Raw genomic sequence first — 12,230 nt, forward strand, 5'->3', positions numbered from 1 at the left:
ATTTTAAAAGTCTCTCCTGTGAGTACCATGACACATTCGCATTAGACAGCGTTCTCGGTCATTCTATATTTTTAAGTACGAACCATTCTAGGGCTTCTCAAACCGGGGTCCAGAGGTGGTTATTTTGGTCAGCCTCGAAACTACCACATTAGCTTACTCAGTCTCTGAAAAGTACCTGATATATAATATACACGCCAGGAGAAATGCAGAAGGCAATTTATTTTCGCGTTGCAAAGTTCTCTCGTTAATATTCTATCATAAATTAAAACTCTCATTACAGCGAGAAACCGGCTTTAGGATAGGAGTGCGCGGTCCACAATTCAGTTATGGTCGCAAATCATGTCTTTGTTCCTGTCATGCGAAAGTACATTTAGCTTCAAATACGGGTCGCAGGATCACGGGCACCTGGGATGGCCTGTGTCCTATTATCTTCAAGGTCTCGCCGTTGCGACCGTCTCGAAGGTAGCAGGTGGTGTCACTAATATTATTGGTATTATTATACCAATTATATACCAGTGGTATTAGTGATAGGAGTGCACCGCGTCATATGTAGAGGTAGTTTGTGCGGAGAGAAAAGTGGCGCAGCCGAGTAGATTGCGCGTAGCATCGAGCTGGCTCCGTGGAAGGGCTCGCTGCAAACAGCGTTCCGCTAGTCTTACCGACGACCATAAGCTTCGCACCATAACAATAATTTCCGTTAGGGAGCTTTTTTTTTACTTTTCGAAGCTCGAAGTCTTTCGAAGTATGGTTATCTGCTTTTAGGTACCAATTACAGCCCAGTGCAGAACGTACACTCGTGAGCAAAAGTGTGATAAAGGATTGCGTGATAAAGCCGATTTTGTGAACTGCCTGCGAATGCAACTTGAAATTGAGGACTGCAGTCCAAATTTGGCATTGCGAATAATCTAGTGTACTCGTCAATTTCAGTTTATGCATGTAAATTACGAAGAAATTCAGTTTTTTCGGCGACCCTATGGTCCGTATACTTTTGCTCATGGGTGTACGTACTATTGACAATAGTCTTTCGCGCCAAGTTCATCCGAATAACCATTCATATTGTTACGGGGAAAAGGAATAAGAAATGTATTTACAGTGTATTTACAAGACCGGCAGCGGCTGACAAGATCATAGTAAGCACGCGAAGTCCCGAGCTTCGTCTTCTTCAAGTGCTCTCAAAACGTCTTCTTCATCGCTCTGTCACATGACCCCCGGCGGCTGAAGCACCGACCCGGTGCTGGTTAGGAGGCGTTCGAGTGATACGGCTTAAGACGCGCGACGTGGACTACGACGGAACGAGGCTGAGCCACGGTGGGGTCAAGAGGGGCGATTTCGTAGGTGATGTCGGTTACTTGACGCAAGACGCGGTAAGGACCAGAGTAGCGTGAAAGCAACTTCTCCGAGAGGCCAACGCTTCGCGACGGAGACCAAAGGAGAACCAGGGCGCCCGGTGTGTAGTGGGCGTCACGATGGCGGGTGTCATATAAGCGCCGCTGATTTTCCTGCGAGTCCAGAAGTCGACGTCGGGCAATATGGCGTGCCTCTTGTGCCTGGATTATGGCGTCCCGGGCGTACTCTGATGTGAAATACAGGCTATCAGGCAGGAGGCTGTCGAAAGGTAGCGTAGGGTCGCGGCCAAACAAGAGGAAGAATGGAGAGAAGCCTGCGGTATCGTGGCGAGAAGAATTGTAGGCAAAGGTAACGAATTGTAATGCAACGTCCCAGTCGCGATGGTCAGCGGAGACATACATGGATAGCATCTCAGTGAGGGTCCGGTTGAGACGCTCGGTTAGACCATTCGTTTGTGGATGGTAAGCAGTAGCAAGTTTGTGTTTAGTCGCGCACGAGTGTAGAATGTCATTAACAACTTTCGAAAGAAAGTAGCGGCCTCGGTCGGTAAGGAGCTGTCGAGGGGCACCGTGGTGAAGGATGACGTTTTCTAGTATAAAATCGGCGACATCGGTTGCACAGCTTGTCGGAAGAGCCCGTGTGATTGCGTATCGGGTGGCGTAATCTGTTGCTACAGCAATCCACTTATTTCCCGAAACAGACGTAGGAAAAGGGCCTAAAAGATCAACGCCTACACGAAAGAATGGTTCTGAAGGCACGTCAAGTGGTTGAAGGCGGCCAGCAGGGAGCGTGGTCGGCTTTTTTCGTCGTTGACAAAGGTCACACGCAGCGACATAACGGCAGACGTCACGGTAAAGACCAGGCCAAAAAAAGCGCCGACGAACGCGGTCGTAAGTCCGTGACACGCCAAGGTGACCGGCAGTCGGCACATCATGAAGCTGGGCGAGAACAGTCCGGCGCAGATGCGAAGGGACAACTAAGAGTCGGTCAGGGCCGTCAGGGCGCATGTTACAGCGGTACAAGATGCCATCGTGGAGTTCAAACATTCGAAGGGAAGGGTCGGGCGTCGTTGAAGTCAGCCGTTGAATAAAGTCTTTTAAGAAGTCGTCCCGGCGTTGTTCCGCTCCGATATCGTCAAAAGCACTCAAAGAGAGAACGGTGACAGGAATGCCGGCCATAGAAACGTCAGGTGGGTCGACAGGATGGCGCGACAAGCAGTCCGCATCTTGGTGTAACCGGCCTGTCTTGTATACAACTGAGTAGTTGTATGCTTGAAGGCGCAGAGCCCATCGGCTAAGGCGCCCAGAAGGATCTTTCAGAGATGAAAGCCAACACAGAGCATGGTGGTCAGTAATGACTGTGAATTGCCGGCCGTACAAATAGGGGCGGAATTTTCCCACTGCCCAAACGAGAGCCAGACACTCGCGCTCAGTGATGGAATATTTGCGCTCAGCAGGGGAAAGAAGGCGGCTGGCGTAAGCAATAACACGGTCTTGTCCTTGTTGTTTCTGGGCCAGGATAGCTCCAATACCATGGCCGCTGGCATCGGTACGGACTTCTGTTGGAGCTGACGCGTCAAAGTGAGCGAGAATGGGAGGGGAGGTAAGCAGCCGGATCAGCTCAGTGAAAGCACGAGCTTGCTCACAGCCCCAAATGAAGGCAGCGTCTTTCTTGAGGAGCTGAGTAAGAGGGCGTGCAACGTCCGCAAAATTGCGGACAAACCGACGAAAGTAGGAGCAGAGGCCCAAGAAGCTGCGAACGTCCTTGGCGCACGTGGGCACGGGAAAGTCTTTCACGTGCCCACGTGAAAGACTTTCCCTTGATTTTATCTTGATCAGGACGGACACCCGAAGAATCGACGAGATGTCCGAGCACAGAAATTTCACGACGACCGAAGTGGCATTTGGACGAATTGAGTTGTAGCCCCGCCCGACGAAAAACAGATAGGACCGTCGATAGGCGTTCGGGGTGCGTCGCAAAAGTGGGAGAAAAAACGATCACATCGTCCAAGTAACAGAGGCAGATGGACCACTTGAAACCGTGTAGGAGGGCGTCCATCATTCTTTCAAATGTGGCTGGGGCATTACATAACCCGAAAGGCATGACTTTGAACTGATAGAGCCCGTCGGGAGTAATAAAAGCCGTTTTCTCACGGTCCATGTCATCGACGGCAATTTGCCAGTACCCGGAGCGAAGGTCTATGGACGAAAAATATTGTGCTCCATGGAGGCAATCAAGGGCATCGTCAATGCGTGGTAGCGGATAGACGTCCTTCTTGGTTACCTTGTTTAGGTGCCGATAATCTACGCAAAATCGCCAACTGTTGTCCTTTTTCTTAACTAGGACAACAGGGGATGCCCATGGGCTACAAGAAGGTTCAATGATGTTACGAGAAAGCATCTTATCAACTTCGTGTTGGATGATGTCTCGCTCGGTAGGAGAGACGCGGTAGGGTCGCCGATGGATTGGGCTCGCATCCCCGGTGTTAATGCGATGTTTCACAACAGATGTTTGTCCGAGAGGACGGTCTCCAAGGTCGAATAAGTCCCAGTACGAGGCAAGGAGGCAACGTAGTTCATTGGCACACTGGGGCGGAAGGTCGGGCGCGATCATTTTCATTAGGGCATTCAAGTCTGAAGGGGCAGGAGGCACAGCAAGAGTTGCACACGAGGAGTCATCAGCATTTAAACCCGAAATCTGGTAGTCTTCGGCCGGCGTGATTTGCGCAAGTGATATGCCGCGCGGGAGAACTTGTGCACTAAGTCCAAAGTTCACTAGCGGAAGACAGGACGTGTAGTCCGTAATGGTAATGACGGTGTGAGGAAATGCGACGTTATGCGAGAGCAGGACATCCGGATTAGGAGATACGATGTAGTCACCGTCTGGAATGGGCGGAACGGGTGAAACACCTATGTAGGTAACGGCAAGGTGAGGGAGGCGAATATGCTCTGTGGAACATAGCCGATCGGAGCGCTATCGGGGGGATCAATAGCAACAGGTAGAGCGAGTTGCACAACACCAGCAGAACAGTCTATCAAGGCGGAATGGGCTGAGAGAAAGTCAAGTCCCAGGATTAGGTCGTGAGGGCAGTGTTCTAGGACATAGAATAAAACAGAAGTATGATGATCGGCGACACTCACACGAGCTGGACACATGCCAATAACGGCCGGCGTTCCCCCGTCGGCGACTCGGAGCACAGGCGACGGGGCAGGAGTGAGGACTTTCTTGAGACGATGGCGAAGCTGAGCACCCATGACAGATACGTGCGCGCCAGTGTCAATCAGAGCCGTAACAGGTACACCATCCACGTTCACTTTGATGAGGTTCCGATTTGTAGGCAGGGTCAGAAGAGGATTTTGGCGTCGGGGCGGTATAGCAGCATCACCTCTAGGTGCTGCACCTGTTAGTTTTCCGAAAGCGTGCGCCGGAAGGAGCTGGGCGACGGTGACCGACGCGATGGGGGCGAGCGGGAGGAGCGGCGATGTGGCGAAGGAGAGCGGCTAGAGCGGGCGGGCCGAGAGGAGTCGCCAGGAGTTACTGGTTGCATGCGCGGTGGGAAGCGAGAAGCAGCATGAGGGGGGCGGTCGGATGGCAGATAGGGCCAAGGGGTCGAATTCCACGAAGAGCGGCAGTGACGTGAAATGTGACCGATACGGCCACAAGTGATGCATATTGGCCTGTCGTCGGGAGTGCGCCATTCAGTCGGGTTGCGATACCGCGGAGGGGCCTTCATGTTGCGAGGGCGCATGGCAGAGGCGGACGAAGCGTAGTCAGGCCGATTAACGGAGCAGACATTCATCAAGCCAACGTTGGCCAATTCCTGGCGTACGACGGTCTGGATCAGGGAAACGGTGGACTGGCAATTGTCGGAGCCAAGGGTTGGGGTTTGGATAGGAGATGCGGCCTCGATTTCACGCCGGATGATGTGGACGATGTCATCAGAGCGATTGGGTGTGGGCAGACTGCGGAGGTCTTCGCAGGTGGACGTAGCAGCCGTGTTGGGGAGGCGGGGAAACGGGTGGGCAATGCGGCGGCTCTTGGCTTCTTCAAACCGCCTGCATTCGGTAATGATGGCTTGTACAGTAGAAGAATTCTTAAAGACGAGGAGGTGAAAGGCGTCATCTGCTATGCCCTTAATGACATGTGCGACCTTATCAGCTTCGGACATTCTCGGATCCACTTTGCGGCACAGAGCGAGCACGTCCTGGATGTATGTGAGGTAGGACTCAGTGCACGTCTGGACACGCGAAGCGAGGTCTTTTTGAGCGGCGCGCTGACGTCCAACAGGCTTGCCAAACAAATCCGTGAGCTTCTGTTTACAAATGTCCCAGGTGGTAAGTTCCTCTTCGTGGGTCTGAAACCAGACGAGTGCCGTTCCCGCGAGATAGAAGATCAAATTAGCCAGCATGGCGGTCTGGTTCCAATGGTTGCTCTTGCTCACCCGCTCATATAGTTGAAGCCAGTCTTCAACATCCGTGTTGTCAGTGCCGGAAAAGGTGCCGGGGTCGCGCGGTTGTGCCAGAATGACGGTTGGCGTGGGGGTCGACGAGCCCGAAGCATCCTCGCCTTGAGCTGGCATGGTCGATGCAGACAAGGAGCGCCCGCTGCGTAAATCCGTCTTGAACTTGAGCCCGCAAACTCCACCAAAAATGTTACGGGGAAAAGGAATAAGAAATGTATTTACAGTGTATTTACAAGACCGGCAGCGGCTGACAAGATCATAGTAAGCACGCGAAGTCCCGAGCTTCGTCTTCTTCAAGTGCTCTCAAAACGTCTTCTTCATCGCTCTGTCACAATATGTTCTGCAGATTATAACAATGCTGTCACTAGGTGTGAACCCTTATTTGAAATTTGGATTGTCATCATTGTTCACACTGTTTGCGAAAGCCTAAACAAACCAACACGAAATGAGAACAGTCAACTGCGCTCTGTAGGCTTTTAATGCTAATGTATGGATTCAGCCCCTACCACACTGAATACCAACCACAAAAATGTTGCGCCTGGTAATACATATTCATAACTGCATAAATGCACCTTTATACTCGTTATACTCGCCAATCAAGCAATTGTGAGTAGGTTATGACTTTTTACTGTTTATCTCACTTAGCATGTGAGTACATGACATATTTATTTTTTGTTTCAGTGTATTCTGCTCATAACAGATAGATAAAACGATGAAGCTTGAGAGGACGTTTTCTTATTATTTCGAGTTCTTGACATTTTCCTTTCTCACAGGTGAATATTTTTCCATGGTTATATATAGCATTGTTAATATTCAAGGTAAATAAACAACCATGTGATCCAGTTAACAAGAACAATAATTTCTGTGAAATAGGCTTTTAGGAAATGTAACCAGTGTTTGCTAGACAGAAACCAAGAGAACTGCTTAGGACACTACTTCGCTATGGCACGAAGGTGAATATATATATATATATATATATACATTCAACAAATACTGGCTCAGAAATAAGCGGTACTTAATAGTCAACAACGCAACCCTTTCTAATCATAGGGGAGCAGTCGACAACTCGTGCGTTCGTTACTGTCATTCGTAAAATATTGATTTGCCACAAAAAGATGGCACGCGTTGATGATTTTACTGCATTGACTTAGCTTGTCGTGGAGCGTAGCAATTGTGTATATTTTTTTGGCGGGGGGGGGGGTGTAGCTATGGACTAATTGGCAATTCTTATTGGGACTTAATAGCATTCGCGACTTCTTATTTGTATTCTTGGACTATGCTGCAACACAAGGTGAGAAAACAGTGTCCGTTATTTGTGGGCTATTCCGTAAACATTTCCGCTTCCCTTTCGTAACCGGACAAGCACGTCCTCAACACATGGTGATGCGCCATAAAATTATACAGATTTGACATGTCTGATGATTTTGATTTTGGCAAAATATTTGTTATGAATTGTTGCACTATATTTAATGATGTACTACTAAGTAGAACGTGTAATTGCCGGCAATCTTTATGCTTTGCACCGCATATGTAAAACCTTTAGTCTAAACTAACGGTGACAAAGAAGCACTACACTATTCGCAAGCTATGGGGAATGTCAACACCTAATCGAACCGATGCACAGAGTTTGAAGTAGCAGCAATCATGTTACGAGGAGAAAATCAATGTATGATGGTTGTCGAAAGAGCAATAGTGATGAGATGTGTAATGATGATGATGATATAAACTTTAATTTTCGAGACGGTGTTCCCGAGCGTTTGAGCTGTGGATCACTCTAGGTGGGAGGGTCCCTCATTCCAGGATCCCGCATCCCGGGCTCTGGCGACAAGACGTCGTTGTTCGTCCAGGGCCGGGGTGGAGATCTTGGCCTCCCACGTCTCGGCGAGGAGGTTCACGTCTTCAGACGTTGTATGTTTAGTAACGGCGTCTTCGGGGCGCCACGGGCACTCTAGTAGCAAATGCGCCAGAGTGTCTGGCACGGCGCAGATCGGGCAGTTGTATGTGTGTAGTGTCGGGTGGATGCGATGCATGAGGATCCCATGTGTGTACGTATTGCTCTGCAGTCTTCGGAATGCGGTGCTTTCCTCTTTCGTCAGTTTTGGATGAGGTGGCGGGTACACCCTGCGTCCCAATCGGTAGTGTTGGAGGATGGCTTTATACGTGGGGGGTATTGTCTCCGTTTCCGTTGCGTCACCAGGCGGTCGGGGGTCTCGCGAGGCGTCGAAAGAGGCCCGGTTGACGTGGTCGCGGGCCGCGGCGTGTGCCGCTTCGTTTCCCTCGAGCCCCTCGTGCCCTGGTACCCACGTGACGCAGGTGTAAGGGAGCGGAGTGCTTCTTTTCTGCAGAATTTTGACTGCTTCCACTGATATTCGGCCTCTCGTGTAATTGCGCACTGCGGATTGGGAGTCCGTGAAGACTGCGACCGCGTTCGTGCTCGTGGTGGTGGCGAGGGCGATCGCCGCTTCTTCCGCTGTCTCCGAGTTCCGCACCCTGACTGTGGCGGATGCCAGTTCTTGGCCTCTCGAGTCAACCACACTCAGGGCGTAAGCGGTTTTTCCCGGGTATTTGGACGCATCTACGTAGCGAGCATCTGGATCGTGCTTGTGGCGTCTTCGGATGGCGTCGACTCGAGCGAGCCGGCGTCCCCGATGATGCTCGGGATGCATGTTGCGCGGTAGTTTGCCGATGCTCAGGGATTCTCTTAAGCATGGCGGTATCTTGACCTTGCGGTCCGCGTCGGAGATGTAGCGTTCTGCGTAGCCGAGGCGCGCAAGGACCGATCTGCCCGTCGGCGTGAGCTTCAGCCTCTCGAGTTGGTTGGTTTTCTGGGCTTCCACCAGCTCTTGCCAGGTGTTATGAGCACCCATTTTGAGAAGTCGGGTGGTAGATGCCACAGGTGGTAGACCCATGGCGAGCTTCGTAGCTTTGCGGATGATGACATTGAGCTTGTCGACTTCGCAATTCTTGAGAGCCAGGTACGGGGTTGCGTACGTTATTCTGCTTGTCAGTAGAGCTTGAACGACTCTCAGGGTGTCTTGCTCCTTGAGACCACTGCGTCGATTAGCTACTCTCCTTACGAGGTGTGTGAGTTGGGATATTGTGCGTTGGAGCCGTGGGAGCATGGCGACTCCTGATCCATCTCGGTGGAGGTGCAAGCCGAGTACTCGAAGCGAGGCGACCTTCGGTATTTGGATCCCGTTGAGTATGACGCATGGGTCTGGAGCTTCGTAGGTGGGAGCTCTACCCCTCGTGCGTGCCTTGAGTACGAGCAGCTCCGATTTCTCAGGTGCGCAGTGGAGGCCGCAGCTATCAAGGTAGTGCTCGATAACATCAACCGCTTCTTGAAGGCAACGTTCTTGCTCTCCGGTGCTCGTTCCTCGCGTCCAGAGCGTGATGTCGTCCGCGTAGAAGGCGTGACGCAGGCCTGGGATGTTTTCGAGAAGCCGGGGGAGCTTGAGGAGTGCCACGTTGAATAGGAGGGGCGACACGACGGAGCCTTGCGGCGTTCCCCTGTTCGGCAGCTTGAATTCCTTACTGCGTAAGTTGGATATCCCCATCGTGGCCGTCCGGCCGGTGAGGAAGTTACGGACATAGCCGTAGGTCTTTGAACCGCAGGCGGTCTCCTCGAGGTTTTGTAGTATCGCTTTGTGGCTGACATTGTCAAATGCGCCCTTCACGTCGATGGCAAGGACGCACGACTTGTTATTCTTGCTGAGGTGGTCAATGAGGTCATCCTTTAGGAGAAGAAAGACGTCTTGCGTAGAAAGAAGCTGGCGGAAGCCGAACATAGTGTCTGGATAGTGCCCATTGTCTTCGAGGTGCGATGTGAGCCGGTCGTGGACCATATGCTCAAACAGCTTACCAACGCACGAAGTGAGAGAGATTGGTCTCAGGTTCTCGAGAGCTTTGGGCTTGTTGGGCTTTGGTATCATGAGCACTTTCGAGTGCTTCCACGCGGCCGGCAGCTCTCCTTTGTCCCAGCACTCGTTGTAATCCCGGAGGAGAGCCGTCAAGGCCTGTTGGGGCAGCTGTCGTAAGTGCTTGTTCACTATTCTGTCCTTGCCTGGGCTCGTGTTTCTCGTGAGCTTGGAGATGGCTGCTTGTAGCTCTGCTGGTGTGAAGGGCCGGTCCAAGTCAGCGTTGGGTCTGCCTTCATATTCTTTGAGTGGCGGGGTTGTCGCTGGTTGGGAGGGACCGCGGAGCTTGTTGCATAGTTCGCGAAGTAGGTCTTCCTCCGAGCCGTCGTAGTTGTGTGCTAATCGACGGATGTGTTGCCGTTGCTGCGTCTTGGTGGGACCTTCGTCGAGGAGAGCGCGCAGCAGGTGCCACGTTTTCTTGGTACTGAGCGTGCCCTGAAGCTTATCGCAGAAGGCGCGCCAGTTGTGTCTCGCTAGCTGTTCAGCATACTCCTGCGACTGTTCTGTCAATAGGGCGATTCTTTTCTTGAGTTGCGTGTTGAGTTTCTGCCTCTTCCATCTCTTGAGTAGGGCCCTTCTGGCCTCCCAGAGGTGGAGTAGGTGAGTGTCTATGGCGGGGTGATCGTCATCAAGTTAGATGATTTTTGTGAACCGTTCGGCGGTATCCAGGATGTGTTTGAGCCAGGCGTCGATGTCCGATATGGTAGTTTGATCGTCGAGCTCGGTTCTGAAGGCATTCCATTCCGTTATTCTTGCCGTGCCAGTCCTGGCCGGTCGACGTGCGTGCTCGATGTCGAGTTGGACGATGTGGTGGTCACTACCAAGAGTGTCTGGGAGACAGGTCCAGATCGCGTTCTTCACATCCCGCGTAAAGGTAAGGTCGGGGTTGGTGTCTCTTGAGACGCTGTTTCCGACTCTCGTAGGCTGGAGCGAATCGTTCCACAACGTGAGGCCGTGTTGCTGAGCGGCGTCGTGGACTCTCGCGCCTTTCTTCGTAGTGGTGGCATAGCCCCAGGCCATGTGCGGGGCGTTAAAGTCCCCTACGACTACAAGCCGGTGTCCTCTTGTGCGTTTTCGGAGTTCGCGGATGAAGTGATCGTAGTCCGCGAGCTGGTCTCATGGTGGGCTGTATACGTTAGCCACGTAGAGGCTTTGATGCGACTTGCGGTCGGGTATGATTTCCACTATAGTGTTCTCAATCGTGGTGTCTTCTATCCTGTGTTCTTGGGCCGTAATTGTCTTCTTGAGAAGTATCGCGGTTCTTGTGGTTATGGTGAGGGTGTTGTATCCTGGAAGCCTAACTTTTTTGGTGTTGGTCTCTTGGAGGGCGATGATGTCTGGTTGATTTGTCTTTAGATATTCTTGTAGATTTGCTAAGCGGGGTCTGTAGGATCTACAGTTCCAGTGCCAGATGCGGAAAGTCGATTGCGAAATGGGAGTTTTGCAGTTAGAGTTTGCCATCCACAGGAGCCCCAGGTGCGTTAACGTGCTCCCGTTCAAGAGAGTTCGAACGGGAAGGCGTCTTGCTGTGTGGCCGTCGTTTCTTCCTTCCGTGCCCTTCCTCAAGTTCCGCGTGGCTCATGTAGTTGTTCTTGACATGGGCTATGAAATTAGTGAGCTGGGATTTCATCTCATTGATTTGGGCTGTATGTGTGTCCATGGTGTGGCTGAGTGTCGTGAACTTGTTGCCGATTTGAGTATGAATTGGCTGCAGTTTCGCTTGTAAGATTGCTTCGAGCTTGGACTCAACTATCACTGTGAGCTTCGATTCAATTAGAGCCTCGAGTTTCGTTTCGATGACGTGTACAATCTTCTCCTCCACGACAGCTTCAACTTCTTGTTCCGTGAGGTTCTTGGCTTGTTGTTTAGTTAGTTGCTGTTCTTGGCATAATTGAGTGAGCTTCTCGATGTTGTCATTCTGCTTGTGTATAATTTCTTCTCGTTCTTGGCATAGTTGTGTGAGCTTGTCGATGACGGCGCCTTGGCTTTGGATCTGGTCGCGAAGGCTTTGCAGCGCCTTCTGCTGATTTCGAACAATGTTCTCCAGAGCCCTGAGCGCCGCGGTGTCTGCAGTCGAGAAATCCGAAGTGCTCGTGTTGTGAGAGTAACCCCGTGCCGCAGCAGCATAGTTGACTCGTTGAACGGAGCGCGTTCGGAATCTCGTGCCAGACTTGGACCTCGATGGTACGACAGACCTAGACCTAGACCTAGACTTGCTTCGGCCGGCATGGAGTCGCGGTGCACTGCCCGAGCTTGTGGACGGGTTCTCTAGTTTGGGGAATTCGTCATCGCTGCTTAAATTCCAATGGCTGTCTCGGACTTTAGCCTTGTTAAGTTGTTGTTGTCTCACTTGGTAAGGTGGTGGGTTGGGTCTTAGCTTCTTCTTGCACTCCTTTCCAGCGGTCTCGTGTGCTTCTTGGCATATTTTGCACTTGGGTAGGCATTCGTGATCCTCGAGTACTGCGTCTTGTCCGCACTTGTAGCAGAAGTGTTTTCTGGGACTG

The 12,230-nt window shown here is 51.6% G+C and overlaps 1 protein-coding gene across 2 annotated transcripts in view; it reads left to right on the forward strand.

Annotated features, from left to right (window-relative positions):
* The window catches only part of LOC125946854 (uncharacterized), a 184,956-nt gene that overhangs the window by 25,544 nt on the left and 147,182 nt on the right, over positions 1-12,230 (forward strand). Inside the window, exon 1 of one of the 2 annotated variants that reach the window (XM_049670945.1) lies at positions 6,500-6,582. The exons of the other annotated variant lie outside the window; for it this stretch is intronic. Within the exon in view, the coding sequence (XP_049526902.1) occupies positions 6,522-6,582 (61 nt within the window). The 5' untranslated portion in view covers positions 6,500-6,521. Of the gene's footprint in view, positions 1-6,499; positions 6,583-12,230 lie in introns of those variants that run through there. 2 annotated transcript variants of the gene reach the window in all.

Source organism: Dermacentor silvarum, chromosome 7, assembly GCF_013339745.2.
Source record: "Dermacentor silvarum isolate Dsil-2018 chromosome 7, BIME_Dsil_1.4, whole genome shotgun sequence".
Taxonomy (NCBI): Eukaryota; Metazoa; Arthropoda; class Arachnida; order Ixodida; family Ixodidae; genus Dermacentor; species Dermacentor silvarum.